General features: G+C 39.2%; 1 protein-coding gene across 2 annotated transcripts in view; it reads right to left on the bottom strand.

The window, feature by feature from the left end:
* Positions 1 to 15,084, bottom strand: part of cox10 (cytochrome c oxidase assembly factor heme A:farnesyltransferase COX10) — a 55,563-nt gene extending 40,479 nt beyond the window's left edge. For both annotated transcript variants that reach the window (XR_004327186.1, XM_032502005.1), the window contains exons 1-4: positions 14,945 to 15,084; positions 13,491 to 13,633; positions 12,887 to 13,283; positions 11,495 to 11,619 (exon numbers count right to left, since the gene is read on the bottom strand). Coding sequence is in view for 1 of the 2 variants with exons in the window: in XM_032502005.1 (XP_032357896.1) it covers positions 11,495 to 11,619; positions 12,887 to 13,283; positions 13,491 to 13,633; positions 14,945 to 14,975 (696 nt within the window). In the remaining variant the exon portion in view is untranslated. The remainder of the gene's footprint in view (positions 1 to 11,494; positions 11,620 to 12,886; positions 13,284 to 13,490; positions 13,634 to 14,944) is intronic.
* Positions 15,085 to 15,636: the final 552 nt, after the last annotated feature.

Genomic DNA, 15,636 nt, shown 5'->3' with positions numbered 1-15,636 from the left:
AGTGTTTTCATAGCCTCATTTTACATGCCATGATGAGATTAGAGCATATTTCAATGAAACCGGTATAATGTACTGGCAGTGCAGTTTGCTTTATTTAATCACCTGGTGTGCACCCGCAGCATGTACAGTGAAACACACCTGTATCCTGTGTGCATATGCATTTGAGGGTAGATAACAATAATATCAGGAGCAGAGCCTGGATTTACCATTGTTAACCGCTAAAAAGCATTAGCAGATATGAGCATGTATATTAAGAGAGCGTTGTGGGAGATAATGTTTTTTCATGTACATGCATTCTATTGAAATGGCAATATAGCCCTCACCTCTGCTTTTAAATGTGACTATTATGAGCAAAACCACCCAAAAGCCATGGCCATACAAAACTCAACCTTTTTTGTATGCTAAATATCACCTGGGTATGCTGTGTGATTACATAATGAGGGACTGAGGACCTAGGTGGCACTTAAGATTCAGGAGATTCAGTCTGAATAACAGACATTGGAGACCAGACAAGAGCCCTTTTTAAATTTCAAACAATAAGAGCAGAAGCTGAAAGCAGAGAAACAATTTCTCAAACTACAGAGAAATGAGAAAATACAGTGAGTGGAAATCTAAGGTACGTGGAAATGGTGCTGTTCACTTTGGCTTGGCCAAGCCAGGCTGCACAGATAAGACTAGGTCAAGCCTCGCTTTATTTGATTATCCTGGATTTATAAATTCTGCTTTTATGAAACAGCCCTCAACTGACCACATAAATGCTAATCTGGGTTTAACTAATATCGAGAAATGGAAAATGAATTTAACCCTCCATGTGCCATTACTGTACATATACTGTACAGATTGTAAAGCCATATAAGACAACCTTGTGATTTTGGACTAAACAAATAAACTTGATTATTAAACCGAGATTTTAAGAATGTGAGCCTTGGTGTATGTTGGTAACCATTTTGTTTTCCAGCAGCGATGCCCTTGCCCCAAAAGCTTCTTGGTTTGAATCAAATTAGCATTCAGTGTTGGCTCACGGGCATGCCATAAACAGGGCTGCTTTTGTTAATTATCCACGGATCTCAGCATTACAAAGAGTGTTCCTACTTGCCTTTGGCTAAGTTACCTTCAGATAGAGAGGGTAAACTCGAGTTTCAAGCTGGAAAAAAAAAAAACGGTAAACTGTACACAAATACATAAACGTGATGTCTTAACAGAGTAGATGCCTTTAAACATGTTTTTTCCTGAATCGACTTTCTCAGCCTTGACAAAACACACCATTCTCGACTTGTTTATTGTTTAGCTACATTAAAACCAGAAAAACCTTTTCAGGTCTTTTATTCTCAAGCAAATTGTGTTTTATGTTTGAAAGAGGTCTAAGATCAAAAGCTTATGATGCATCTAAATAAAGAGCAGAGTTTAGGAGCTATCATTGTGTCCACATGTACAATTATATCTCCAGCAACTAAACAGAAGAAGGCAGGCCAAAAACAGAAAGCTAAGTAACTACTACGTTTAAGCAAAAAAAAAGAGAAGGTCATTTAATAACATTTGTTATTCACCTCTCTGTCACTGATTTTAATGCAATACTGTACCAAACTACAAAACACAGTGTTCATCTGACTAAAATTAGCATCATATAAATCAGTAAAGTCACTGCATGTTCGGTATTTAATACTTTTTTACTTTATTCATGTCATAATGGGTAATTTTGAGCTGCTCAACTAAACCAAAAACATTTGGGCTAAAGCTTGGCAATATTCAGTCAGATTACATCCACTCAATAGACATGCAATACTCTGGCCACAGTCTGCTAATGTTCAACAGTGCAAAGGATTTATGGAAAGCAGAGAGAGCCGCTCCTAAAACCAGTGCATCTTCAGCAACCCATTCCCACTGTTTACAATATGCTTCAGTGTGACACTACCGCCAGAGGAACTATTTGTCCTCTAGACATACAGGGGCCTCTACACTGACTGCCTTCACTCACCGACAACTCCACAATGCACGATAGAGGTGCTGACATGCCACTATCCATTTCAGTGGGAAAGTAGGTCCAGGATGGGAAAGGAAATTGGGACACTCGCAGACAGCACCAACACTGTTACGGAGAGCCCAGTGAGATGCTTTCAATACAGGTAGTTCTGGCAGGTACTCCAAGACAAATTGTGATTTAGAAATATGTTCCAAACCTTTTGACCATAAATATTCAGCCTCTACTTTAAACATGCAGAAACTACCGCCACAAGCATGAACAAGAAAGAGAGAAAACAAATACATCAGATGGCATGTTGTAGTTGGTGTAACAACATTTACTCAGCTTGCATGAGGTCAGCCATTGCCAAATGCAGCGTGAGGTGTAGAAAGGTTCATTGGTGCCAGACAGTGCTAAGGTGGGTGGTTTTCCACCCTCTCCGAGTCAAGTCTCAATGGTGTCTACGATTTGCCTTTTTGGTCACTGAAGCACATAATCACAGTGTTTTGTGAAAAACTAAAGGCTAATCAGGGAGGTGGAGAAGAGGGGCTCCACCTGCCCATCAGTCAGTCATGTTTATCCCCTCGGGTGACGGCAACACTATTGTGGTGAGGCGAGTTTGCCCAAACAAGCTGCAGCATTGAAAGCTCAGAGTGACACCCTGCGTGTGAGTAGTACTGCGAGTGTGAGCTTCACAAAAGATGAGGACATGTTGCAGACAACAGCAATGAGAAGCCCCGATCCTCTTCTTTTGAAGTAAGGACACCTTTCATTTGGAATGACAAAAAGTCAGGCACATATTAATATGTATATTGATACAATATATGTGTGCGTTGTTATTCTCTAAGACACATAACCAAAAATTAAGACTGTACCAATCTATTTGTTTTGTTATACTGCCTATTTTCATCCTCTATATTAGCTAGACTTAGCTTACGTGTCCAGGGAGGGGTATCATTGAGGTTGGGGGTCATAATCATTTCCCTAGAGTAAATATATATTTACAGCTAGAATCTTTGATGCCAGGGTCAGTGGAAGACAACCACTGAAAAAGTGCAACTTCAGAATGATACAGCTACCATTTCAAACATGTGAATATGGTATGTTATAGGCCATCTTTGCTTTAAAAAAGTAAAATTTTATGGTATAATTATTGGAGTCTTTAAACACTGAGCTTTGGCTCATTTTGAATTGAAGAAAAGTGATTAAAAACTGACAGCCAGAAAGAGCCTGCTTTGGCCGTTTCCAGTATTCTCTAAATTCACTCTGTGTGACTCATTACATTTGATAAGGCAGGTTTTATTGACTGCATGAGGTGGGCTGGTATTTTAAGGATTCACATCAGCAGGAAAGCTGTGCCGCGTAAAATCAACACCCTACAAGTACTTTATTAGACTTCTGCTGTTGCCTGCAAACCCTCTTTTATAAAAATATTATAGCTTCATGTCAATCTACTTTATTAAGTTTATCCTCCACCATTAAATGTTTTAAATCATCCACTATGATTGAAATGTACAAAATGTATATGGACAATGCCAACAGCTACCTAACAGACAACTGGATTCAACATTAATATCAGATCCAGGACATGTATCAATGCCACTTTGGCACTGGTTCCTAATAGACTTTGTGTAAAGCACAGACACAGACATGGCCAAACTTAACACATGAAAGTTATGTAAGATAATTAATAAAGGTGCCGTTCAACTGCAACACTGGTGCCAAATTCTTTTTATAAGAAATATAAATTAAAAACACACAATAAAATAAACAATAAAAGACAATTGGAAACCAGCGTATCAACGTCTTTGTATCTATGCCGAGCTAACCCTTTGCCTGGCAACCGTATTTGCTCCCTAAGGCATTATCTTGGGGGGTATATAAAAGGTGGATTTACCCTTCATGACTCTATCATAGGAAAGCATCTGTCTCCCATCTGAGGCTGCATGAGATCCATTTGTACAGTTTGAAATGGATTGGCACCCTGTGGTTGACAAAGACAAAAGCCTTTAAAGAAATTAACTATTAAACAGGGCTGTCTAATTAAATATTCATCCTAATCCAGCAACTAAAGAGAGACACCCATCGAGTCCATTTTGTGGCATCTTGCAAGGCAATTAAAAAGGAATTTCCATTCCTTCTCCCAGGCTGAACTAACAGCTTGGTGGAGACCATGAAAACAAAAAACTCAAAACTATCAATGTTAAAGATCAGCTTGCTCTTTTGTTTTTACGAAGCTGTTGGAAAACACGATCTTAAGAGCAGCATCTGTACTAAGTAAGGAATCTTGTTTTTTGTTAAATTGCCCATATGGCTAAGCCTTGAATGTGTTTGACCGTTAACTATAACAAAGCAAAAACATAATCCTTTGACAGACAAACCCCTTTTGAACGGTCACTTACAGTACATAGCCAGTGGAACTGATATGGCACGGACTGGTACTTTTACAACTCCATCTGTCTTAAAATACTTTTGAAGCTTTCCATGTAAGAAAAACAAAAAGAGTACTCCATCAATATGGGTGTTTTTAAGGTATCTACTGCAACTCATCAAATGGACTCGGGTATGAGAATGGTGGGGGGTAATTCACAAGCAGAATAAAATAAATTGCAAAAAAAGGATGGAAATGTCATCATGCTAGAGGTATTCCACCCGCACTCGTTTGAAACCATATCTTCTATCGCTACTTCTCAGCAGGGAACAGACACAAATCCAGCAGTGGAAGAGTTTCATTTTCTTTCAAGAGCACAATGGATGGTGGGGTTTTAGCAGCTTTGAGGTCTTGTTACAACTAATGATCTTCTCAAGAGGTACCATGTTATGTGAGGTTCCTTAAACTACAATGAGAGGGCCCCATCCTGGAAAAATGTTGGGGCAGCCTTGACTGTTGGGGCACAGCGATTCTGCATTCAACCCAGCCTGAGGTGGACAACTACCACCTACTGTGCTGCTGACGGACCGCTATCTACATCTGGAGTGTGTCTAAAGTAGTCTAAAACCATGTTGGTGCAATCAAGAAGGCAAAGCATCATTGTAGTTGCAGCCAACAATCTTAAAAAGTAAATGGAGTACATAAAACAGGCTAAATGGTTAATTATTGACTGCAACACTGGCATACTTTTATTATGAATTCCACTACTTGAGGGTTGATCTTAATTGAAAGTAAAAGAAAAGGTTATGGGGCTGTTCTCGGCCTCCCTCTAATCAGGAGTGCTGTATTATTGAATGAAGAGAAAAAGTGTGCCAGTTACAAGCTATATGGCAGCATGTTTCAGCCAATCTCCAAGTCTCAACTGGCATTATGTATGGTCTAATATTCATCAGCAGATTCACTACAATTTCCTTCAAAGGACATATCTCACCTCCGTAAAAATGCACCACATGAAAATAATGAACAGTCTTTTATGCACTTTCCACCCACTAAAATCACAAAGCACATATCTTCACATGTTCTGGGAGTGCTCTCCCATTGCTCAGTTCTGGAACAATTTTGCATCCAAAATTTCCGCCTTGTTTAATGTTACTCTGCCTGTTACTGTCAATGTCTTGATTCTAAATGACCTGTCAGCCTTTCAGCTCTCAGGGACTGAGAAACATGCTGTGTTTGCTGGACTTGCAGCAGCGAAGAGAATGATTGCAACCCATTGAAAACAGCCTCATGACCTGTATAGGCGCACATGGATCCCCTCCTATCTGGATGGGGTATCTATGGAACTCTACACGGCGTGCATGCATGGAGCCAATCCTTTCAGTCACTGCCATCAAGTCGACGCTATAAATTCCCATTTGCAATGCAAAACATACATGAAAAAATCCTTTCCATCCCCACCGCCATCACCACCCTGAACAGCCATACATGGGCAACATCAAAGAGCCCAATTCTCGCTTCTTCTTGCACTGTTTTTGCATTTTGCACATTTGTATAGTCAATGTTGTTAAATTGTTTCTAGAAGTAGTTTTATGTTATATGTATTTTATAGGGATGCACTGAATCCAAATTTACGAGGTCGGCCAAATACCGAATCCACTGGTTAAGATTCTGCTAAATCCTACTCCCATCTTCAGTCCATTAACACAGTAGACCTAAACAGATTACTTAAGTAAACAACGTCCACAGCAGTGCATTTTTCCGTACCTGCAGTTGCTGCATTTGGGCTGCTGTCAATAGATTCCTTCAGGCACAACTCTCAAACACAAATGTTTTAACAGCAGCGATGTTGTGTATTTTTTAGCGTCCGTGCCACCACAAGACAAATCGGCATTGCAAACTGAACATGTAGCTGAACTTAAATTGCCTTCTTTGGACTGAAAGTACTGCCAAACAACACTTTTTCTGCTCATGAGTTCCATTTTTACTTTCTCACAGCCTACTCATTGAACGGTCCACCTACATAAACACCTTCCCATAATCAACGGCAGCGTCACTACGTCGACCAGCATAGCGTGAGTAGTCCAAGGGTAGGGTTCGGTGACAAAAATTCTTTAGGCAGAAACCGCACCCCATCAAAAAGCTCAATATTCGGCAATATCCAGAAGCCAAATCCTGTGTTCTGTGCATCCCTAGTATTTTATAGCATTTGAGCCTGCCCTGTCAAAGACCAATTTCTGTCACATGAGATGGACAAAGTTTTTCTTGCTGCAGCGTTTTGTATGGATTGAAGTTGATCAAGGTCAGAAAACAATGAGTTGCAGGGGTTAATGTGGGAAGAGAGAAATGCATGTATGAGCATCTCAAGTTTAACAGTTGAAACTACAGATCTCAATTTGCTAATATTTATCAGATGGAAAAAACAAATCGGTTTAGCTGCTTTACATGAGTCAAACAATATAGATTTATCAATCATTAGCCCTAAATTGTGCAGGTTTGAGCGGACAACAGAGGCAAGAAGCCCGTTTTTAAGTAATTTAGGCGCTGGAATAGGCCAAGCATCTATTCTGTTTCTATCCCCTGACCAATGGTGCTGTGCTGAACAAGACCACTCGATGTCAACGCCTAACCTCAACCATCTGCTACGTAGGGCGTGTCTTGCCAGGGAGAGTAGTGGAATTAATTAAAAGCATTGTACAAATTTATGTTTATCCTAATAAGAAACACGCATACAAATAACCTCAACAAAATGGCCTAAAACAGCTTATGCCTGAACAATTTTCCCGACATGCTCACTTTGTGATGCTAAGGAGCTTGACAGTGCTTTTAAAACTGAAAGCCTGAGCTTCCCCTTGATATAGTGTTGTATAGATGGCTATCAATTTGAATCATTTCCATTATTCTGCTGATTAAAAGCTTTTACACAAAGCTGTTAAATTTAAATTATTGTCAAAATGGTCATTATAGAATTTTTGTAAAGATGGCTTTGTTGTACTCCATAAAAGGGGTAACTTGGCTGTCCCAAGTTACAGTTATAGAACCAAATTGTAAGCGTTTTAAAAAAGGTTATAAACTAATTTGACCTTGGTTGAATCCTTAGCAAATGATTTGGGATTTGTTGCCTTAAACTCCAGAACTTTTTTTTTTTTTTTTTAAAGGCTTAAAAAAGTTAAATTAACACGTTTTCATAATAAACATTGATAATTGTCTGCATAACTTATCTTCACGTTCAGTCATGTACCTATGCACTCTAAGGGCCTGACCAAGACACACACAGAACGAGGCACGCAGGAGGGTAAATAATGCATGCCTGCACAGGACAAGGGAGAAGGGCGTAGCATGAAGTAGAAGGGCTGGGGGCTTGTGGGGGCTCGCTTATGCGTGCCAGCCTCAGACAGCTCACCACAGGAGAGACACAGGCACAAAAGAAAACTCACTGTCATGGTCACGAAAGCAGAAATGACACTAGCCAGCCACAAAACAAGCCAGCTTAAATTTTCATCAAAACAAACATGCGAGCTGACATGGTGTGACTTACACTATAGCCCCTGTCAAAATAGTCGAGCAGTACTTATTTGACAGTAAAAGGCCATATCGTGTCTTGTTTACACTGCTGGGGACCTCACACTTCCCCGGGGTCTTTTAGGCTCCAGGCTGAAACTCTCGTCTGACCTAATTATCTAATTAGCAGTAGTAGTGGCCAGACTGGAAGGTGATGACGGCTGGAACACCTGTGGAGGTTGTGCCTGGTGTGGGGCCCACGGGTCCTGAAGACCACACCAACCAGCAGTTTTTCTTACGCTAGCCGGGATTCTATCTAGCAGGACCAGAAGAAACTCTGTAAACCTCTGCTGCGAGTTCGAGCCAGATGGGCTATTTCTCTCAGAGTAGGTTCTCTACAAAGTAGTACTCTTTTTGGCTCCACACAGACTTCAACAACATGCTAAGAAAAGTTCATAATTGCTAAGCCTTGAGAGCTACTTGAACTAGAAGCTCAAATAATTGCATCCCTTTGCTGTTGGAGGTGACTGTCTTTTCTGATTTTAAGACAGACATGACAGCATTAAGTCTTTTGACTGTGGTGAGAAACTCTAGACGGTGAAATGCCATTGTTACGTGACTCCAAGTGCTTACACCCTTCCGTCAGTTTCCTAAGTAGAGTAACATTTTAAAAGGAAACCACACCATTTCTGTTTGCCCTACGGACACTTCCCAATGGGACAAAGAGCAGCCTTGGCTTTTGACAGCTCCACTGAAGGTCTGACTTCCACTTCCAAGAGACAAAGCCTTTTTTCTTTCCCTTAAGGCATTTTCCTCCTTTCCTCAAGGTAATTTGTGTGGTCACATTCTTGCACACTCCTCTGCCTCTTTAGATGTCGAGCATTAAGGGATTAGGACAGAGCAGCAGAATCCATAGGAAGAGATCTTCACAAGGGTCTTTCTCTGCTCGGATTTGTTTGTCAAGTTTTTGTTTGATTTTTTTTCTTTTATATAAAAAGACCTCTTCCTTTGATCACAACTAACCACACTAATGGTTAAGCATTTTTTTTTTTAAGATGAAAGAGAATACAAATAAATAAAAAACCTGGCAGCAGATCTGAAAGTAGGATGTTTTTCTTAGGATGACCCAAGTGTTGAGATCAATTACACACAGGTGAGGGTGTGTCTTTGACAAAAAGTCCAGAGTACCACCACAGTGGCAATTATGTGTCACATATGACATCCCCTGTGCCTCTATGTGTATAATTACAGAGAAACATCTCAAAACAAAGCAACAACAACTAATGTTACATTGTATGTAGAAAGGCACATACTTTTCATACCAGACAAGCAGAGGGAGACAGGACACAACCAACAAATAAGTTTACTTTTGTAATGATGTTTATCCTTTCAACCACATATTAAAGGAACAATGTGCCCTTGCACGACTGTCTTATAACCTAGTTCAAAGTCAGCCTCAATACAAGACAGGTGTCTACTTTGTCTGAAATAATAATCCCATCTCCAAATCTTGCCAATTAAGACTATGATGACATGAAAAACGTCCACACAGAGAGCAGGGAATAAGGGAGCAGAATTAATCTGACTAGGGCGAAGGCTTGGGCCCACATACCAGCTACTAGCCACAAAAAGGAGTTTGTGGCCTCTAACAGAGCAAGCACTGATGTGTTTCAGGCTAAGACACACACAAGGCCATTTGTGCAAACAGAGAGAAATGTTGAAGTAATAATCCACCAGGATCTCTTCACAATTCACTGTATCTTTACAGAAACCATGTGGAGCACTCAGAATACCACACATTACAGAGCACTTTTGTTGTATGAGGCAAAATGAACTCTGAAAATGAAATATCTTTAGGCGACAACCTTCTCATATAGCTATCATCTATATCTGGAGGGTCAATTTATGCAATCAAATATCAAAACATTTGACCTTTTATGCCTTCAAACTAATGTTTTTTTTTAATAGTCTAGTCTGGTTTAATGCAGAGACATTTAAAATACTGTGACACAGCAAGAAGTTGGAAACTTGGCCTGTCATATTTTTATAGAAGTTAAAAAAAACTAGGAATGCTTTTCAAAAAGAATGTGGCTTTTACTTGAGACCTGGAAAAGATTTAAACTTTTCCTAATTTTCTTAAATTGATAGACACCCTGACGTTCCTGCAGGTTTTAACACACTTATCTAATTTGCAACTACAATTTGGGCTACATCTGCTATGAAATTCACCTTTGCCCATGCTTTGCCTTCACTGTCAGTTTGAAACTAGACCTGAATGGAGGAGGCCGAGAGAGGAACCAAAAGGCAAATAACATTGTTGGAATGAAATATGAAGCTATGTCGTATCCTAACCTCAGGCTGAGTTAGTGGAGAAAATGAAGACTGACAGGACTGATGTGAGGGTGGGCCCACAGATAAAGGGACACCCAGGGTACGGGCAGTGGCACCGGCCTCTTACATCACTCAACGCTCTGAACGTCTTGGGGCTCGAGTCTGGGATACTCTCAGCAGCACGAGGAGAGGGAAACAATTTTCAAATACCTGAAGGATATTTACACAAATGCTCAGTGTGAGTTGGAGCCAACTCGGTTTCAGGCCACTGAAGAGACAATACAATATATACAATATAAATACAATATATGCTATATAACAGAATGCGGGTTGACGATAATCAGTGTCAGTTGTAAAACAATGAAGACAGCAGTTGGAACGTTGCTTTTTGAAGGGAAGGAGGAGAACAAGAGGTTGGCCCTAAGGGCAGGAACCTGCAGTGTAATCAAGGACTTTTCTAAATTACAGGCCAAAGACACTACTAAGCAGAGTTCAATCTAGGGCTGAGGCAGCGGTCACCCATTATACTAATATTCTTGAGTCACGGAGCAAATTCCTATGTACAACGTCAACCCCAGACAACGTCCAGGCACACTAGCTCACCTTTGTTTATAGCTTTGAAATAAAAAATATTTAGGAGGGAAATAATAACAGCATTAAAGTCAGCTCAATGCAGATTTAAAACTCCAATTCTTGAAACAATTACACAAGCCATGTGTTTAGTATTGCTTCATAGGATCTTTGTAGTATGAGTGGTTTTGTTTTAGTTTGAGTAGATTAACTCGAGTTAATAAATCATTCCTTTTACAGAGTTACCAGTTTATTAGATACTAGATATTAGGTTAAACTCTTTGTGAAACATGAACAAACACAAACAATGAATGTCACAGAATTTCCTTTTATCATCCAGTTTGGCAGCTAGTTATAACAGAAAAAGAACATAAATAAAACTACTTTAACATAGATTTTCTTTAGGGCTTAATTAAGTGGCATCGGATCGGTTCATAACTCCAGTACTTCCCGATACCAGCTTTTTAGGCAGTATTGGAGGCAATACCGATACTGGTATCGGAACATCTCTAGTATAATCCTACATTAAATCCTTTCTTTGTGAAGCTTCTTCCTGACAATGTGCCGAAGAGGTTTCAATTAGAGGCCATAAACAGTGAAAGGTGAATGAAATTAATCACACATTACTAAGTTCTACTTTCAGAAGGTTTGTGCTGTGATTAGGTCCACATGTGGTGTGCTTAGAGACAAAAGAAAACACACACTCTTACATACTGAAATAGATATGCATAGCTTTGTTCAACCTCTTTCTGCGGAAAACTGACCTGGTTGATTGAATTGGCAGCGCAAGAGGCGAGGCCTGTTCCCAGAGATGACACGAAGAAGATGAGGGGGTCAAAGGGCACCGGAGCCATTGCATAGCCGGCTGCTGCACTTGTAACCACCAGTGCTGGGATCAGCAAGCAAGAATAATGAAACAAATTAACAAATTAAAACAGGGCTTAAAAGTGGTCTTCTTAAATTATTACTTCTTAAAGTTACAGGCACAGAACAGCCTAAAAGGAAGTTTTTCCTCGCCACTGTCGCACTGTTGCTTGCTCTGGAGGAAACTATTAGAACTGTTGGGTCCTTGTAAATTCTGGAGTGTGGTCTATCTGTATAGTGTCTTGAGATAACTCTTGTTATGAATTGATACTATAAATAAAATTGAATTGAAATTGAATTGAACAGTGTTAATATTATGCTGTAGAGGCCTGCTTCAATGTAAACAGGAACAGAGCAGTTAACAGCCCAGTATCTCCTGTAGTGCAAAATGAACGGATTTGAATTTAAATCAGTTACTACATAGTTATCCATAGGTTATCCAGCTGACAGCATGCCTTGTTAGAGTCTGGGTGGGTGGTGATGGCGCAGTGGATATCTCACATGCCTTTGATGTGGAAGACCTGGGTTTGATTTCCACTGCGATACATCAACCAACGTGTCCCTGAGCAAGATACTTAACCCTTAGTTGATACAGAGTGTGTGACCTGACATATATAACAATTGTAAGTCAACCAATCAGTGCTATGGAGTGGAGAAGTAAGTAAAACTCCGCACAAACTCAATTCAATAAATGACATTGCATTAAATTGACCACACACACTTTACGTTCCCAACACCAGTTTCCCCACAAACATAGTTACACCCAATACTTGTGTGTCAGACTACAGGTTCCCTGTAGCTCTGAAGGTTCACCGGAAGTAGCATATTTCTCAATTTATTGCAAATAAAAGGTTGTTTGGAACATATTGAGCAGCATACAGATCCACAGCGGAGAAGCAGATTATGCTTCAGGTCTGGTCTCCTGTGACAATCCCTAAAGTCTAAGATAATAAAAGGCACACTGATGCCTGGCAACACAGCAGTAGTTCCGGAGACTCTCTCAATGAATGAACAACATGACGGTTTTCTCGGAAACTATGCTTTGCATTTCTAAGAATTTATTTACTGCTTGTGCAGTTCTAATTTGCATATGGTAAATAAGCAGGCACGTTTGCATATGCAGTAATAAACATCTCTGCATTTGCTTCATCCATCTAGCTTGTTAAAGTTCTGGCTTAGTTTCCGAGCTATATCACATTCTGCATGTATTTCGCAGAATTCTTTGCATGTATCAACCTCTATATGTGAATAGTTCATATTATATGAAAGAAATAATGTGTTTTGTACTATACCTGTGAGTTTGATTTTGGCAAGCTTGGCGTAAATATCTGGCAAGTCAGCCACATCGACCTTCATCTCCTTCCATTGTCTGTCTAGACGTGCCTCCCTTGCCTCTTCTGTCTCCACATGGACATGGGGAGTCTCGACTGAGGTCCCAGCCGTACTTGACATTGCATCTTTCTGTACTTCCGCGTCTTCTGTATTAGACTTCGAGGTTGATATTCCAGGTTGTGCTTTACTCGTGACATCCTCTGGCTGCGAAATTGTATCTGTGACCACAGGATCAATAGTTGGTATTCTCTGCACCTGTCTTTCAATGCTGTCGTCTCTCTCGTCCACAATGGTCAGGGCAGGAGCCGGTTTCGCGATGGCACGTTGGTGAAGCTCACTGTTGTTCTTTGCTACGTACTGAAAGGGAAACCAGGTGCACAAGATAATTATAGGATAATCTACTTATATGACAAAACGGAATGCAGACATGTACTACAAACAAAAATAAGTTCACTTTCAGGCGTGGTAAAGAAAAAGCCTTGATAACAAGCAACACAACATTTTTAAAAGTGCGAAGGAAGCAAAATTAAAACAAAATGAGATATGGAGCCAAGTGAAAGATACCTGGCGTTTCAGGAAGTTGAGGTGCTGGTACGTCAGCAAGTTAGATGGATCTCTTCTGTGCAGCTGAATAAGGCTGCGAGCAGTCTGGTTACACTGAGCAACATTTTGAACTAATATCTGTTTCGCATTTACACCAACCAAACCTAGAAGAAATGTAAAGGTTTAAGTCATTCAAATAAATAGTTTATTTATATTTGTGCCAAAACAATATATAAAATAACACATAATGACGAAATCCATGACAAAAAAAAGACAATCTTGCATGGAAACATGGACACACAAAGACAAAAACTTTAATGAAATGTAATGAAACAAAATGCAAAAGCAGCATGTAACACAAACTATGTTGTTGTGCATACTGTACTTGAGTCTTTCTGTTTTATGCAACAGTATACATATACTTATCTAGTATACATTTGTCTGACATTAGTCATACCATTCCTGTCAAGTGAAAACTAGGTATCTCCAGATGTGTTGATTTTTAATGTCTGTGATAAACTGAAGGATGGAGTGTTCCTTTATGTAGTGAGAAAATTCTCATACTACAAGCTAAATAAAGTCTTTAACGAGCCTCTTGGATCAGCTGGAAGATGTATAATAACCAAGCTGACAACAGGGCACCATGAAAGTTGACTTTTTAGATACTTAGTTCTCACAGGACAACTCCGCCACAAACATATGATTATGTTATATAATATCATGCAGTGCAGTAGATTAAACTACCCAACAGTATATAAAGCAGTTAGCACAACATTAAACATCTACAGCAGTAAAATGCAACATACACATTAATGCAGCATTCAAATGAATCCAGAAATATCAGATATAAAAGGAAAAAACTGACAGGGAACATCTGACTGCCCGGTGACTACTGTTACTTTTTATACTTTAAGTAGGCCTACATTTAACCTATAGTACTTACATACCTTTGGTAAGTAAGGTTTTGAATGCAGGACTTTACTGGTGTATTTTCAGTGTGTATTTGCAGATAATACACCTCTAACGTTACTTATTCCATTTCCTTACATAGCTATATTTAGAGTAAGTTGGCTTTAGTTCTGATATTATATCATGAGCTAAGGTTGCTTTACATGAATGTGTTAATGTGTTAAATTGACAATTTTTTTAAATCCAACATCAACATTGCTCTGTACGTTAGCTTTTCACGTTGTTATGACACACATTTAAAATGAAATAGCTCAAATGATGTCGTATTAATAAACAATCAGTCATTAGCTAATGCTGATCTCTGCAGATGCGGACGACTTCTATGTAAGGTCACTGCTAGCTTCCTGCCAGACGTCTTAGCTAGGTGCTATCCGGATAGCTACATGCTAACTAGCCTGCTAGCATCCGCCTTAGCTCCAAGGGCTGTTCTCAGCAGTCGCACATTAAAAATGACTTTAAACCGCAGCGACATGCAAAATGAAATATTACATCTCCACTTGCGTTACCTGCCAGTCTGGTACATGGCGTTTTATACATGTTTCCGTCTCATAAAGCCGGCTCCCGTATCGACACCTTCACACGCAGCGAGCCGCCATTATGACCTCGTTAGGTAAAGAGAAACACTTCCGGGACACCAAACGTCATTCTGTGGTATGGACCATGGACATAATTATTATGTCTATGGCATGGACTGTTAACATAAATAATAATTAATAATATACAGTCAATGGTCTGTGGCTCTGGCTCTGATCTGTGCTGCCGACACTTGAAAAAAATTAGCAAAATAATCTAAAAAAACAACAACAACAAAAACAGAAATGCCACAAAAAATAATACATGTATTAATCAATCAATTAACAGACTCTCTGGTAATAATATACAATTATTACTATTATTATTATTATTATTATTATTATTATTATTATTATTATTATTATTATTATTATTATTATTATTATTATTATTATTATACACTTTAGCCTAGCACCATTCTTGCATAAAATGCAAGAAAAGTTATTCACATAAAAGCAGATAATGATTGCATTTATGATAAAACAATAAAAACAAGGAACATTTAATTTAATAAAATAATACAAAATAAAAGAACCATCAGGCAAAAGCACTGCTACACAAACACCAGCATTAGTAAAAAAAAAAAAAAAAAAAAAAAAAAAAAAGAAGAATTATCTGAAGATTT

Source organism: Etheostoma spectabile, chromosome 21 (assembly GCF_008692095.1).
Source record: "Etheostoma spectabile isolate EspeVRDwgs_2016 chromosome 21, UIUC_Espe_1.0, whole genome shotgun sequence".
NCBI classification, from domain to species: domain Eukaryota; kingdom Metazoa; phylum Chordata; class Actinopteri; order Perciformes; family Percidae; genus Etheostoma; species Etheostoma spectabile.
The sequence above is the reverse complement of the archived record's forward strand: the minus strand, read 5'-3'. Positions and strand labels throughout refer to the sequence as shown.